Source organism: Geotrypetes seraphini, chromosome 2 (genome assembly GCF_902459505.1).
Source record: "Geotrypetes seraphini chromosome 2, aGeoSer1.1, whole genome shotgun sequence".
In the NCBI taxonomy this organism is placed as follows: Eukaryota; Metazoa; Chordata; class Amphibia; order Gymnophiona; family Dermophiidae; genus Geotrypetes; species Geotrypetes seraphini.
The window spans coordinates 157,842,872-157,860,314 of record NC_047085.1 but is presented as its reverse complement, the minus strand read 5'-3'; the positions used below and the strand labels follow the sequence as shown (position 1 = coordinate 157,860,314).

General features: G+C 39.9%; 1 protein-coding gene across 3 annotated transcripts in view; it reads left to right on the top strand.

Annotated features, from left to right (window-relative positions):
* AFG3L2 (AFG3 like matrix AAA peptidase subunit 2) overlaps positions 1-17,443 on the top strand; it is a 101,189-nt gene that overhangs the window by 3,414 nt on the left and 80,332 nt on the right. For all 3 annotated transcript variants that reach the window (XM_033934115.1, XM_033934114.1, XM_033934113.1), the window contains exons 2-5: positions 2,881-2,980; positions 3,987-4,064; positions 4,381-4,493; positions 6,657-6,809. In XM_033934115.1, coding sequence (XP_033790006.1) covers positions 2,881-2,980; positions 3,987-4,064; positions 4,381-4,493; positions 6,657-6,809 — 444 coding nt within the window. The remainder of the gene's footprint in view (positions 1-2,880; positions 2,981-3,986; positions 4,065-4,380; positions 4,494-6,656; positions 6,810-17,443) is intronic.

Genomic DNA, 17,443 nt, shown 5'->3' with positions numbered 1-17,443 from the left:
GTCTTATATACTGCAATTCTCTACAAGGAATCTATTCAGTTTACAATAAGAATTGAATCAAATTATTGACATTAAATTTTTAAGCCCAATCTTGTGGTTGTTTGAGGGAAGGAGTGAAGGATAGGAGGTTGATTATTGAGAGAAGAGATTTGTACGGGACTTTAATTTCAGAGGTTAGTCCATCCGAGTTTTCTCTGTAGTTCGCTTTGTGAACCATGCAGGCTATTCATAGCCAGTGTAATTGTTCTAATAGTGGATTTACCCTCTCATACCGATTCATTTTGAAAATTACGGTAGTCTGGCGGCAGTGTTTTGGAATAGTTGTAGTCTCTTTGAGTTCTTTTTCTGTAATGCCACAATATAATGAGTTGCAATAGTCTAAGTATGGTATTAGGACAGATTGTGCTACTGTTCTGAAACTGGCCTGGGTTAGGACTGGTCTTATTGTTCTTAGTTGTCTCATCTTAAAGAAGAATTTTTTCACTAGAAAGATTAATGGCCTCTTTTACAAAGCCACACTAGCGTCTGCGCTGTGCTAACGGCCTCGAAGCCTATAGAGATTTAAAGGGCTTCAGTGCTGTTGCCGCATAGCAGCCGCTAGCGCAGCTTTGTAAAAGAGGCTATGTGTTGAACGTTAAGTTTGAGTCTAGTGTAACTCCCAGTACTTTGGAGGTATTTTCTATCTTTAGTCTCTCCCCTGTAGTTTTAGTTCTGTGCTAGATAGAGAATTATAGTCTCTGAACCATAATATTCTTGTCTTTGATTTACGGTATTTAGTTTGAGGAAGTTTCTCATCATCCATGCACTTAGGTCGTCGATTAGTATTTTTCAAGTAATTTAGGGTATTATCAAAGGATTAGGGTATTATCAAAGGATTCTTTGGCTTTACAAAGAATGAAGATATCATCTGCAAAAGAGAGGATATGTTCCTGGGTCGAGGGTAGATTATTTCCCAGAGCTCTCAAATAGATGTTAAACAGTTTAGGTGATAGTGGAGAGCCTTGTAGAGTGCCGCAGTTGGCCTTCCGTTGCTGGGATTTTTTGTCATCTTTCCAAACTTCATATGTTCTGTTTTTTAAGAATTGTGGAATCCATTGTAATACCACACCCTGTATTCCAAGTTCATTTAATTTGAGAAGTAAATGGTCCACTTCATCGAAAGCTGCCAAGATGTCAAATTGTAGTAGAAAAAGATTGCTTGCCTTTGCTGAGTTGATATCTTACTGTAGATGTTAGTTCAAGTAATAGGGATTCAGTGCTGTGCCTTGGCTTGAAGTAGAGAGTTGCGTGGGGACAGAAATCCCACCCGTCCCCGCCAGGATCCTCTCTGTCCCCACCCGTCCCCGTCAGGATCCTCTTCGTCCCCACCCATCCCCGCAAGGAAATACCTCCATCCCTGCCCGACCCCATAAAAAGCAATTACTTCTGACAGGATCAATTCCTCAGTTTCTTATGTGTTTGCGCTGCTGTTTTCCTTGTGGAATCTCTTTGGTGGAACCCTTTTTTTGTTTTCTGTTCAGGTAATTAACGTATAAACCCCCTCTTTTACTAAGGCTGACGTGTCCATTATATTATACGGACGAACCCAGCTTCCAATGCCTTTCATCCCCGTGGGAGTCCCGTGGGCCAGAGGGGAGTCCCCGTGGGTTAGGGGGGATTCCCGCGGGATTCCTGGTTACAGTCTGTGTCTGTCTGACTAGCTATTCTGAGGCAGAAGAACCCTTGCAGCTTCTATCCCTCCCCTCCTCCCCTCCCCCCATGTAGCATCTTTCTATTCCTCCCCCCCACCGACCCATCTCTCCCTCCCTTCCAAACTGCGAGACCAAAATAAATACCTTATAACAAACCGGCAGTGTCGGCAGCAATCTAGACAGGCTGCTTCGCGGCCTTCTATCACCCGGGCATTCCTCTGCCGCGTTGCTGATGACATCATCAGCAATGCGGCAGAGGAACGCCTTGAAGATAGAAAGAAGGCTGCAAAGCAGCCTGTCTAAATTGCTGCTGATGCTGCCAGTTTGTTATAAGGTATTTATTTCGGTCTCACAATTTGGATGGGAGGGAGAGATGCGTCGGGGTGTTTGTGTGGTGGGGGGGGGGAGAGCGCTGCTGCCGGCGTGGCAATTAGGACTTGTTTTCGGGGGTAGGGCTTATATTAAGACCTATCCCAAAAATCATGCTAGGGCTTATTTTTGGGGTAGGTCTTATTTTCGGGGAAACACGGTATTACCAAAGGATTCTTCATGTGGGTGCTTGTTGCACACATCAGGTTAGTTCTACATTGTTCTTCATTGTTTTTCTGTGATGCTTTGTGCTTGTTTATTGCTTGTTTTCATGTTTTGCAGAGCAGACCAGTTCACAAATTGTTTATGTTTCTGGGGAGCTTCCCCAGTACCCCCTTCCTTGTCATGGATTTGTTCAGGTCCGTTGCTTGACTTTGGGACTGAACTACAGGGGGCTCTCATTCTCTCTCTGAGTTGGGAGGAGCATGTGCTCAAAAAAGTGTTTGGATTTCTGCAACTCCCGGATTGCGGGAAGGGATTGAATACCTAGCGTACTGAATCCTCCAGGGACTAACAGAAAGAAGATGATCGAAGGTGAAAACCTAATCTTCCATTGAGGAGCAGGGACAGAAGAAAAGCAAAAATAGCAACCAAAACTGGGGTAAAAATCAAACCTACCTTTCCTGAAGAGATGAAGCAGAAATCAGAAAATAAATGAGGGAAATAATTCCTGAATCTTAATCTTTAGGTCATGCTTAATTCTTAAATAGTTTTCCAGTACATATCAACATAATTTGTGAACTGTGTAATCGCAAGACAGTTGCCACTTGCCATTTCTTTTGTGCTGCACTAAAATAATTCAGAAACTTTCCTCTTTCAGTTACATGGACAGGTTAATTCTTGGGGCGTTCCTGGCAGTGACACTGTTCTGGCAAATGTAATTGCTGCTTATAGAAGGCTCTGTTCACGACCACCAAAAGGTATAGAAACTCCTAAATGTGAGCTGTTATTTAATAAATGCTGTTAGGAAGTGAATTAGCACATATCTGAAGTGAAAAATTATCTGTCCTGGACAGATTAATTATTTTTAAAATGTCATTGTTGCACTTCTCTCTGTTTCCTACTTGATGGGACCAAGGTGGTGTTGGCTGCAGTTTGAACTCAACAGAACTACAGTAAAACCTTGGATTGCAAGTAACTTGGTTTGCAAGTGTTTTGAAAGACAAGCAAAACATTTTATTAAATTTTAATGTCTTGCAATGTAAGTACATACAGTATACACACATCACAACATCACAGCTGAGCCAATTTCTCTCTCTCTGACACTGCAGGAGTGTAGTGACTGTTCTAAACAAGCAAGGTCTTACAACACGAGTGCATGCAGTATACATGCTTCACATCATCACAACTGAGCTGATGGTTCTTCTCTGACGCTGCGGGAGTGTAGTTCTAAACGAGCGAGTTCTTGCAATACAAGTACATACAATATTTTGTATTAAAGTTCCTAGATTGTGGAACAAATTGTCTGAGTTTCCATTATTTCTTATGGAGAAATTCGCTTTAATATACGAGAGTTTTGGATTACAAGCATGGTTTCGGAACAAATTATGCTCGCAAACCAAGGTTTTACTGTATTATTAAGCTATGTTGACATGCTTCCCTGTGAGCATTATGTCCTGAAATTAGCTTCTCTCTTATTGGATAGCTTTTTAGTTCAGATATTATTTTCCTGATTTGGAGTGTTAATGTGTACCAATGTCCCTTGCTCATCAGTCACTGGTAGCATCCTAGCTATTCCCTAGACTGGAGTCTTGACCTAAATAGCAAGTTCTGACAGATCTGTGGGGACCAGTATGAGGAATGTGGCACATGAAACTAACTGGAAAAGTCATTTATAAATATCTGTTCCCTGCTAAGTGAGTTGTCATTCTATCAAAAACAGTTTTTGTTTTAATACACCTGGCTATTTTTATGTGTGTTAAACAGGATTTGAAAAATATTTTCCCAATGGAAAAAATGGCAAGAAAGGAAATGACTCCAAAGTGTCATCTGCTGACACGAAAGGTGTGTAATAACGGGATTTGTTTTTGTTTTTAAGTTTGAAATTTGTTATGCAAAACCAATTTTCTTACTGTTTTTATCCTTCTCTTGAGGAAGCTACCTTTCTTTTGCTCTTTTGCTTTGCTCTGTTTTGCTATTTCTCTTGGCCCATTTTTATTTACACAATCTCACTGATAATTCCATTGTTGAGGTAATATTAAGCAAAAATAATTCCATTAATAGGGTTTGCTTAAACAGTTGTAATTTTTGTGTTGTATTTCTTGTCCTGTGTTGTAGTGTATGGGAATGTGAAAATGCAACTATCTTCACTTGTTTTTAGAAGCAAAGCCAAATAATGGCCAGCAGTCATCAGGAGGCAACAACGGATCAGGTGGAGGTGGAAAGAGAGGAGGCAGGAAAGATGAATCCAATTGGTGGTCCCGATTACAAAAGGTATTATATAAATACTTTTTGCATGATGGAAATACTGTGCTTCCTATTACAACATTATATAATGTAATGTAGCATAATATTGTAAGACACAATAAACTGCACTCGAATAAACTATAGCATAATGTCATTTGTATTCCACCATCTCCCTGCAAAGTTTCAAAGTGGAACACAATTTAAGCCAAATAAAAAAAGAGAATGTAAACTAATTACCGTATTTTTCGCTCCATAAGATGCACTATTTTTCCACCCAAAAGTGGGTGGAAATCTCGGTGCGTCTTATGTAGCAAAGATACAAAATTTGTACTCTCCCTTAGCATTGTAAAAGACCCTCCCGCTACCGCTGCACCTTTTCAAAACACCCCTCCCGCCTCTCAGCACCGCCGCCACACTTTTCAAAACACCCCCCTCTGCCTCTCAGCACCACTGCCACACCTTTTCAAAACACCCCGCCCCCCCGCCTCTCAACACTGCTGCTGCATCTTTTCAAAACACCCCCCTCCCAGCACCGCCCCCGCACCTTTTAAAAACATCCCCCCCAGCACCATCGTTGGTGCCTTTTTTAAACAGCATGGTGGTCCAGTGGTATCTCTCCCTTGCTAGACGGCTCTCGTACTCGAGTCAGCAGCGCGGATGTCAGGAGCAAGTGTTACGCACTCCCACTTGGGCCTCCTAGTCTTCTTTCCAAGACCACATTCTCACCCTGGTGAAGCTGCACTCTACACATTGGATTATAAATGTGCACTCACTTATTACTTTGATCACACTAAACCTCACAGAACTTCCACTCAGCTGTTCCTGTCTTTTGATCCAAACAACCTTGGAGCTCCTATCGCAAAGAGAACCATTTTTACATGGCTCACAGACTGTATTTCCTTTTGCTATGCTAAGGCTTGTCTGGTGTTTGAAGGCCATGTCACTGCACACAAAGTTTGAGCAGTAGCAACTTCAGTAGCTCATTTACATTCCACTCCCATTGAGGACATCTGTAAAGCAGCCACCTGGTCATCAATTCATACCTTCACATCCCATTATTTGGAGAATCATTCCAGATGGGATAGTCGGTTTGGCCAGCAGTTCTGCAAAATTTATTCTCCACTTAGATGCCGACTTCTCTCCAACCCTTTTGGTTTTGATAGGCTCTCATAATAATTGTCAATAATTCTCTTCTTAGAGGCATGATCCTGGAAGCTAGGGAGTCCCACATATGAGAATACACTGCCTGCATTTCCTTGAATAAAGCATAATAACTCACCTGTAGCAGGTGTTATCCAAGGACAGCAGGCAGATATTCTCATAACCATCCTACCTCCCCTTGTTGACTTCTTAACTTTATTACTGAACTAAAAGTCCCACGACGTCGGACATGAAGTCGCCAACACACGGGCGGTAAGGGCAGTCTCAAGATTTTTTAAGTGACAGTACACTTTTGCACTGTCCGTGCTGGGCTCCATGGATGACCCACATATGAGAATATATGCCGGCTGTCCTCAGATAACACTTGCTACAGGTAACTATGCTTTCCCTGCTAAGTAGCCTGGTCCACTTCAATAATCATCATGTTCATTCTGATAGCTGTCACTCCCATCTCTCCCTTCAGCCCCTCATCCTCTGGAGTACCAATTCCAGGCAGACATCAGTTTGCTCTAAGCATGTTATATAGATCTGAAAAAAATCCCATTCATTTAGGAGTGTTATTCTTTGCAGTGGACCAGAGTGCAGAATGAGTTTCACTGAACACCAAGACAGACGGACCTGGGCTTGGAAGGTTCTCCAGTTGACTCAATTCCTGTGGAAACCACCTGTCACCATATTGTTAGTGGTCTAGAGGGGACAGGAGCAATTTCCAGTTGCTCCTTCTCATGTTGGCTCCAGTCTCAAAATGGCTGCTGGGATCTCCAGGAGCAGTCTCGCAAAACTGCTGTGAGAGGTCCTGGCAGCCATTTTGTCAGCAGAGCCATCATGAACCAAAAGTGACCGGAGATTGCGCCTTCCCTGACTGACATGGAACCCCTGAAGAGAGTTTGTGGAGCCCTTGGGGTTCCGTGAATCCATTTGAAAATAACTGCTGTCAGGAGTACTTAGCCAATGAACTGTCTTAAAAAGTAGCACATATCCCTTCTGTCAGTGGAATAAAAATATGTTTGTTTGTTTTCTTTCTCAAAGGGAGACATTCCATGGGATGACAAAGAATTTAGATTCTACTTCATGTCCTGCACACTATTTTGGGCAGCTACGACGTACTACTTTTTCTTCAGGAGCTCAGGGAAAGAGATCACTTGGAAGGACTTTGTTAATAGTTATCTCTCCAAAGGAACTGTGAGTATCATAGAGATATTTGTAAGAATCCTGTGTCAAATTACATAAAAGTATTAACAAATATCTGGTATCCTGTGTTTAACAAAGGGAAATCATATTAAAAGATATGGTGTTGACCTAATCATGCAAGGAGTATGACTTCTGTATACAGTGTTCATGGATGCAATGTACAGTAAAATCTTGGATTGCGAGTAACTTGGTGTGTGGATGTTTTGCAAAACGTTTATTAAATTTTAACATGATAAACAAGCGAGGTCTTGCAATATGAGTACGTACAGTATATGCGCATCACATCATCACAACTGAGCCGATGGTTCTTCTCTCTCTGACGCTTTGAGAGTGTAGTGGCTGTTCTAAACTGAGCGAGGTCTTGCAGTACAAGTACGTACAGTATATGCGCGTCACGTCATCACAACTGAGCCGATGGTTCTTCTCTCTCTGATGCTGAGAAGTGTAGTGACTGTTCTGTGTGGTACAGTAGTTTGTATTATTGCAAAAACTTTTTATTGGTCAAAAGCACAATCAAAAACCACCAGACAAAGAATACAACAGAGATCACATTTTGATACCATAAAACCCTCCCCCACCCCCCACCCAAAAAAAACAACAACAAAAAAAACCAATAATAATAATTAAAGGCATAGAGCAGCAGAAGAGCACTGATCACAATCCATACTAAAATCAACCACGGAGTCAAACATTCAATACATTGCTATGAGCATACCCGGTAGTAGTTTGTATTAAAGTTTTTGGGTTGTGGAACGAATCGTCTGAGTTTCCATTATTTCTTAAGGGGAAATTTGCTTTGATATACGAGTGTTTTTAGATTACAAGCATGTTTCTGGAACAAATTATGTTCACAAACCAAGGTTTTAAAAACCTTACTCCACAAAAAGAACATAAGCAATGCCTCTGCTGGGTCAGACCTGAGGTCCATCATGCCCAGTAGTCCGCTCACGCGGTGGCCCAACAGGTCCAGGACCTGTGCAGTAATCCTCTATCTATACCCCTCTATCCCCTTTTCCAGCAGGAAATTGTCCAATCCTTTCTTGAACCCCAGTACTGTACTCTGCCCTATTATGCCCTCTGGAAGCGCATTCCAGGTGTCCACCACACTTTGGGTAAAGAAGAACTTCCTAGCATTCGATTCTGTCCACTTTCAACTTTTCCGAATGCCCTCTTGTTCTTTTATTATTCGAAAGTTTGAAGAATCTGTCCCTCTCTACTCTCTCTATGCCCTTCATGATCTTATAAGTCTCTATCATATCCACTCTAAGTCTCCTCTTCTCCAGGGAAAAGAGTCCCAGTTTTCCCAATCTCTCAGCGTATGAAAGGTTTTCCAAACCTTTTATCAGACATTTCGCTCTCCTCTGAACCCTCTCGAGTATCGCCATATCCTTCTTAAGGTACGGCGACCAATATTGGACGCAGTACTCCAGATGCGGACGCACCATCGCCCGATACAATGGCAGGATAACTTCTTTCGTTCTGGTTGTAATACCCTTCTTGATTATACCTAGCATTCTATTTGCTATTTTAGCGGCCGCTGCGCACTGTGCCGTCGGCTTCATTGTCATGTCCACCATTACCCCCAAGTCCCTTTGTTGGGTACTCTCATTCAATAACATCCCTCCCATCGTATAATTGTACCTCGGGTTTCTGTTTCCCACATGTAATACTTTACATTTCTCAACGTTGAACTTCATCTGCCATCTCGTTGCCCATTCCCCTAGTTTATTCAAGTCCCTTTGCAATTCTTCGCAGTCTTCTTTAGTCTGAGCTCCACTAAATAGTTTGGTGTCGTCCGCAAATTTTATTATCTCGCACTTCGTCCCTGTTTCTAGATCATTTATGTATATATTAAATAGCAGCGGCCCAAGCACCGAGCCCTGCTGGACCCCACTCGTGACCCTCCTGCAGTCCGAGTAGTGGCCCTTCATTCCTACCCTCTGTTTCCTACTCGCCAGCCAGTTTCTGATCCATCTATGTATGTCTCCTTCCACCCCATGGATCTTCAGTTTCTGGAGCAGGCGTTCATGGGGCACCTTGTCAGAGGCTTTTTGGAAATCTAGATATATAATGTCTATGGGGTCTCCTTTGTCTATCCGTTTGTTAATTCCTTTGAAGAAGTGCAATAAGTTCATTAAGCATGATCTCCCCTTGCAGAAACCATGTTGGCTGGTTCTCAGAAGTTCGTTTCTTTCAAAATGTTTATCGATGTTTTCTTTTATCAGTGCTTCCGCCATTTTCCCCGACAGCTTCTTGTACAATCCCACTTTATTCCGGGACCAGTGAGTTTTATGCATCCCCAGCCGCCAGGCTGTAGAAAGCTTTAGATGATTGAAGTTATAACTCCTCCCTCTGCTAGCATATTCTGGAGCATGCCCATTAGATTCCGGTCTTGCTTTCTACATGCCAAGCCTGTAGGAGCTTATCTCTATTTCTTTTACTAGTTTTCAGTAATTTTTTTCAGTTATTCCTTTGCAGGTTTGCCCTTATGCTGTGGAGGTTCCTTGCTGGGACATCCATGCGGCGGGAGATCGCAGACTGTTGGAGAACATCTTCTTCTAGGAGGTTCTCTGCATGGCACTAAGCCCCCTGGACAGCCTGCAGGTCAGATTGAGGCTCTGGGATCGGGAACTAGCTCACCCCAGGTTCGTCCGCTAGTGGGTGTAGCGCAGGCTGAGCGGTGCGGTGCCGTGCCTTCCACCTCTAGGGAGACCATACTTGAGCTCTCTGCCCCAATATCCGTGAAAATTGTGTCTGGAGGCTCTCAGGAGAGCGCTGGTGGCGTTTTGGTGAAACGCAAGCACGATTCCAGAGAAAAGCCTCATAAGTCGTCCAAGTACTCTAAGTCTGAGGTGCACGAAGTGGCTCTTGTCACGGGAGACCTTTTCCCCCCAGAATTTGTGAATATGCTCTATCAGGCATACTTTAGTTAAGAAGTCTATGCCTGTGGTCACTCCACTGACGTCTGAGCTGTCCATAGGGGACTTCGCCGCCGCTCGGCCTATCTTTCGCTTGGTTCCCCGGCGGGGACCCCAGATTGTAAAGGAATGAGGCCCGTGATTGCATTGGGCACTCTTTCGATTCCTCTGCTTTCGCAGGGAGGTTTGGCAGCAGCTACTGATGGGAAAATTTGGCGGAACTCCGCAATCAGGATCTGTGTGGGTCCCAGGACCTGGCTGACAATTCCACAGTGCACAGGTTCTTCAAACCTGCGTGTCTGGAGGACCTCATCTCAGAATCTGCAGGAATTAAAACTGCAGCTGGTTCAGGGGGAATGTTCTCTCATGAGTGATCAAAGGCCACTAAATGCCTCTTTTCCTGATAAACCCGATGTGGTTCGTATCCTATCGGAGATTTGGGATGACCCAGAGGGTCCCCAGAAATGCGCTCGGGCCATGGCGGGCGGTTTTACCAAGTTCTTTGCTTCTCCGAAGGTGGATTCAGCTGTGGCTCAGGTCACCAAGTGTACTTCCCTCCCCTGTGAAGGAGAAGTAGTTCTGAAGGATGTTCAGGGCAGGCGTGTGGATTTTATCCTTAAGTGTCTTTTTGATTCGGCTGCGGCTGGGGTCAAGACGGCGACAGCCTCCTCCTTCATTGCACGGGCGTGCCACTCCAAACTTCGCCATGACCCTGACCCTGATGCTACATGATTTGGACTTCATTATCTCCAGGGTGGATTACATGGCTGATGCTTTATATATGACATCCTGAGAGTTTTCACCAAGCTGGGCACTTATTCAGTGTCCACCCACAGGATGCTGTAGATAGGCAGTGATCTGGGGACTCCTCCTCTAAGGCCATCTTGAGCAAGTTGCCCCTTAAGAGACAACTTCTGTTCAACCAGGGTCTGGACCTCATGGCAAGTGAACAAAACCGCAAGCTGAAGGCGTTGCCCAGAAATAAGCCAGGTCCTACCAGGAATTCAGGGCTTTCTAATTTTCGTCTATTCCAACATCCTCACCAGTTTGCTGGTCCTCCCCCCTCAGGGCAAAGGTACCTTTCGTTCTCCAGGCCCCATCTCAGGGGATCTGGCCATCAGCAGACGTCCACCAGCCCCCCCCCCCCCCAGAAACATTTCTGACACCTGGCCCCTAGCCCCTCTCCTGCGCATCAGTGGGTGGCGAACAATCCAGTCACACCTGCCATCCTTCTAGACTAAATATTCATATACAGACCTACCATTCATATCATTCATCCATACTCACTCTCAGCACCATCATGCTGCTATGCATCTGCTTACCACATACAGAAGGATTGAAATCTCTACCACCAACGCAAAAGGCTGGAAATATTTTAGTCTCTCGCCATACTTGTAACTTAGTATTTTACATGTTATGGGGAAGATTCTTTAATGTTTGCGGTAAAATCCGATGGACCGCTATTGTAATGATTTTTAAAAAATGAGTCATTCTTAAAAAACTGCACATCAAATGAGATTCATAGAGGGTCGCTAAATTTGCATGTGCCCATCGCTGCTGATAGTGATTGGCAGGTGCACAGAATATATCCATAAGTTAAAAAAAAAAAAAAAAAGAGACCCCAAATCGACAAGAGGAATGCCCACTCCTTCCCGCAACCGCCGTAAAGCAACACTCATGACAAACATACCAACCCCCCCTCCCCACAGCTTGTGCCTCTGACAATCCCCACCTTAACCTTGTTCTCGAAGGTTGGCCGGAGGGATGCCTATTCCCTCTGGCCAACAGGGCCACCTCTTCAAAATGGCGGGCCATCCCCTCCCCAGAGCAACCTAGGATGTGCCTGAGAGGGGCCTAAAGCTCTGATTAGCCCAGGCGCTTAAGACCCCTTCTATGGGAGGGGTCTTATGCTTCTGGGCCACTCAAGACCTTAGGCTCCTCCTGGTGCATCCAGAGAGAGGGGTAACCTGGGCCAGTGAGAGCCTTAGGTCCCTCCCCGGTGTATCTTAGGATGCTCCAGGGAGGGAAGGCCCACCATTTTTAAGAGGCAGGCCTGCTGGCTGGTGGAAGTGAACATCCCTCCGGCTGGCCTTTGTGAACAAGGTAGGTGGGCACGATGGCGGGAGTGGGCATTCTTCTTGCTGTCAGGGTGGGGGGTTGCTCGTCAGCGGTGGGAGAGAGTGGGTGTCCCTCCCGTTGCCGGGGGGGGGGATATGTTGAGTGGGTTGCTTAACGGCAGCGGCAGGAGTGAGTGGGCATCCCTCCTGCTTCCAGGTGTGTTTGTGTCAGCTGGGTTGCTTGACGGCAGCAGAGGAGGGGAGTGGGCATCCCTCCTGTCGGGGGTAAAATTTTCTGGCAGGTATGAATTGTCATGCCTTACTTTTCTATCAATGCCTGAGCCTATCGGCACTCAGGCACTGTTTAGAAAGTAAGGTTACGATAGCTCAGACCTGCCGGAAAACTGCCCACAAATGTAGGATAGCGAGGTTAGGGAATCACCCGGCAATAATAAATAAATCACTCAGAATGTTCATTTAAATATTAATGACCTTGTTATAATACATTTGCATGGCAGAGTCTTGGTTTGCCAAGAAGTTCGGAAAAGACCAAAGTGAGTCCTTTTGAGAATTGACCAGTAAAATATTTCCATGCTAAACCAGCTGGAACCGGTTTAGCAACCATCATTAAAGGCAGAGTGAGTTTTGATAATCTTCCCCTTAGTTGCCTATAAAGAGACCTCCCATATCCATGATATTTCCCAAAGACATCACCAGAACCACACACCTCATTCTGTATGCATTTCACGCACCCTCTTATACATTCAAGTCAGCCCACTATCAACCATCTCTCATTTAAAATTACCCCACAAAATAACAGTATATATTACCCCTTATGATGAATAAATTAAGCAAAAGAGTGGAAATCCCAAAATCCTCTGCCTCCAATTTCTCAGCATGGTCATTCTACGCAAGGATTAAATTTTTCTACACAAACCTGAACATAATAGGAATGTATGATATAAAATGCAAAGGAAAAAAAAAAGGAAAGGAATATAGAACTTGGATTACAAAAGAAAAAGAAGATCGAAAAACTATTAATAAACTATCCTTAAGAAAAGAAGAAGAAAGAAGACATGAAAAAGGAAAAAACAACAAAGAAAAGAGAGAGAAGAGAGGGAAGGAGACAAACAATAGGGGGAAAAAAATGAAATATTTGCTGGTGGGTGATTCCGCGGGGGCCATTCCTGGGGGAAGAGGGCTTTACTAATGGAATCATTCTTCATATAACATTATATTCCCATATTAATAAAATTTCAAGGGTAAAGTACAAGATGGGAAGAAGGGGGAAAAAATAGAGCGTTTTAAATGTTTTAGAATACAGTTAAAGATACAAACTATATTTATTTGTTTTAAAATATTAAATCTAAAATCAACAAGAAAAGAGAGAGATAAATATAAAATAATAATATAAAAAAAATATATATATATTGAAGATTAAAGATAATGAAAATAGAATTTCATGATATCCTAAGAAATATATATAAAAATGATTTAATTCATTAATAATATAATAAATGAATTATTAATTACATCTTAATTAATTTAATATTCAATGACTTAAATGGGATTTGGAAAGTTTTAAGGTCTTTCTGGAGTATGTTATAGCTGAACTTGATATGCGTGAGGCCAAGTATACACGACTTTTGATAAATGGGGAGGGAGGGGAGGGAGATGGGAAAAAGGGAAAGAAATTATATTAAAAAAATCATATAAGTAAGGGGTTAATAATAAAAAAAGGAATAGATGTTAAACATGTGTGGATGTCTGATCAAAACTTTTATCAAAGAATTATAATTCAAATATTACTTATTAATTTAAATGGCTCTTAAAATTTATTCTCTTAACGTCAATGGTCTTAACCATCCAATAAAAAGAAAGAAAATATTAAATTTTCTTCATAAGCAAAATGCTGATATATATTTCATACAGGAAACACACCTGTCAGGAATTGAATCTAATAAACTAAAAGATGGTTGGATATCCAAATGTTTTTATGCACCTGCCATTGGTAAAAAAGCAGGAGTAGCTATTCTCATAAATAAGAAATGTATTGCAGATTTCAAGTTAATAAAATTCGATCCACTAGGAAGATGGGTACATATTAAAATGGATCTGAGAAATACAACCCTGGATTTATTCAATTTATATGCTCCTAATTCAAATCAAATGGAGTTTTTCAAAAATATTCAACAGATATTAATACCACTGGCTGCTTCTAATTTAGTAGTAGCTGGAGATTTCAATGCTGTAATGGATCCTATTTTGGATAAAAAACCAAGTAAAATTATGAAATCATTAGGATTAGATAATTTAATACAATCTTGTGATTTAATAGATATATGGCGTATCCTTCATTTTAATGATCAGGAATATTCATTCTGTTCTCAGGTCCATAAATCCTTTTCAAGAATTGATTATATATTCATTTCTAATAATATAGCACAAAAAGTTATGAAAGCAATTATTGATCCTATTATTATATCAGATCATGCTGGTGTGTGGGTTGATCTGCAGAATGATATATCAGTTTATTCTAAACCAATTTGGAGATTTGATAATGCTTTACTTGCAGACATGAAATTTATAAAAGATATTAAAGAAAAAATGCATGAATTCTTTCAATTCAATAATTCGGATAACATAAACATTGAAACTTTATGGGACGCTTATAAAGCAACAATGAGAGGAAATATCATATCATACTCTGCATATATGAAAAAACAACTTAAAAAACAATTTATACAATTGGAACAAGAAATTAAATTATTAGAACAAAAATTAATTACTAAATGGGAACATGATACATTGCAGAAATTATTAAAAACAAAAGTTAAATATAATGAGATTTCTTCTCAATTTGTAAGGAAAGATATGTTCTGTCGGCAAGTACAGTATTATGGAAATCCAAATAAAACTGGAAGATTATTAGCAAATTTTATTAAAGCAAAAAAAAATAAATCTAAGATTATTGCAATTAAGGATAAACGGGGCAATACACACACTAGCAATGAAGATATTATAAAACAATTTCTTGATTTTTATAAGGATTTATATACTTCTGATACTTATGAAAATAAAGAACAAGATGGTATAGAATTTTTAAAGTCATTTATAGGACCAAATATTCCGGATCATATAAAAGGAAGTTTAGAAGAACATATATCTTTAAAAGAAATAGAATCAGCATTGAAAGCTCTTAGAGTTGGGTCCGCTCCAGGTGGAGATGGATATACTGTTGAATTTTACAAAACATTTCAAAATATTTTATTACATTATCTATTAAATTTATATCAATATCAAATAAATAATGGAAATATATCAGGAACTATGGCTGATTCTGTTATAATTGTCTTACCAAAACCAAACAGGGATCCGACATTGATAACAAATTATAGGCCTATATCTTTGATGAATGTAGATGCTAAATTAATTGCTAAAGTGCTAGCTATAAGATTAGCAAAAGCTCTTCCTTTTATTATTGATATACACCAAACAGGATTTGTTGCTAAAAGACACTCTTCACATAACACTAGATTAGCATTTCATTCTCTAAATTTAGCAAAAAATTTGAATGATCCAGCTTTTCTAATATCATTAGATGCAGAAAAAGCATTTGATAGAGTAGAATGGAAGTTTATGTATCAAGCTCTACAATGGTTTGGTATAGGACCTGGTTTTATTAAAATGATTCAAACATTATATAGCTCCCCTGGAGCAAGATTAAATATAAACAATAACTTATCTGATAAATTTAACTTGCTAAGAGGAGTTAGACAAGGTTGTCCTTTATCTCCCTTACTTTTTGATATCGTTCTAGAACCCTTATTAATTGCAATAAATCAAACTAAGGGAATAAAGGGAATCACATTTTCTAATTGGGAATTTAAATTATCTGCGTATGCAGATGATATTTTATTATATTTAAGAGAACCAGAAGACACCATTCCATATCTACTTAACTTAATAGAAAAGTTTGGAAAGTTTTCTGGATATAAAATCAATTGGGAAAAATCTGAAGTTCTTCCAATTAATATCCATTGCACCAAAGGATTATTTGATTTATATTCATTTAAATGGAAAGAGGAAGGACTAAAATATTTAGGTATTCTTATAAAAAATACAATTGATGACACAGTAAAAGAGAATGAAAAACTTTTATTAAAGAAAATAACAGAAATGTGCGAGCAATGGAATTCTTTACATCTTTCTTGGTGGGGAAGAATCCAAACAATTAAAATGATGATTTTACCTGTGGTTTGTTATCAAATGAGTATGATTCCAATATTTTTTCAGGGGTCATTTTATAAAAAATTAAACAATATATTAATAAAATTTGTTTGGTTTGGGAAAAGACCAAGAATCGCTTTAGCATCATTACAAAAAACAATCAAGGAGGGAGGGGTAAATTTTCCAAATTTCTATAGGTACCATCAAGCCTATATTTTAAGACAGGGAATGTATTGGATCCTCCCAGATCTCATGGAAAATGTACCCGACTGGTTATATTTAGAATGGCACCTCATGTTCCCTTTACATCCAGAACATTTTATTAGTATAACAATGCCTAGGAGATATAAAGATCATAGAATTCTAATAGATATATGGAAAACATTAAGATTTATAAGCAATTTATCAACAGATCCATTGGCTAAATCTTTAAATCAATCTATATGGGTAAACTCCAGGATCAAAATTGGTGGATTTAAAATAGTATGGAAACAATGGATAAAAGCAGGTATACGTACTTTAAAAGATGTAATAGTAAATGGATCACTGCTTAGTTTTTCACAATTGCAACAAAAATTTGGATTAGATAAAACACAATATTTTAAATGGATGCAATTGAAGCAGGCCATTCAGGAAGGGTTCCCTGAATGGAAGAATCTTAATACTCAATATAGTTTACCAATCCTTTGTTTTCAAGCGGATTTTCTAGGACACCAAGCCACAAAATGGTATAAGAATATAAACGAATTTTTAAACAAAAAAAAAGAGATCAGGACTTAGGGACATTTGGAGTATTGAGTTAGGACAGATAATTTCTCCATCTCAATGGCAAAAATTTTTTTTTTTTTTTTTTTTTATATATTATTTTTTATTTTCAATTTTTACATAAAGTGTACAAAATATTAAAGTACATTTGATAAATACACAATATCACTTATATATCTAATACATTATATTCTAAATGTATTTTATCCCCCCTCCCTCCCCCCACCCTTCTATTACTTTTCAATCATACATTACATATTGTAAATCATATTATATTTTATTATGTAAAATTATTTTCATTGCCCCCCTCTATGTGTGTCACAAAGAAGATATTTAAAAGAAGAAAAGAAGAAGAAAATCCTACTAATTATTCATTGCAATATTTTGTCATTGGCCCCCATATTTTTATGAATTTAGTATATGTCCCTCTTTGTATTGCTATTGTTCTTTCCATTTTAAATATATGACATATTGTATTCCACCAAAATGTATAATTTAGGTTATTATAATTCTTCCAATTATTAGTTATATGCTGAATGGCAACCCCTGTCATAATTAATAAAAGCTTGTTATTTTCTGGTGAAATTTGACTTTTTTTTCTCATCATCATTCCAAATAATACTGTATCATATGATATTGCTATATGATTTTCCAT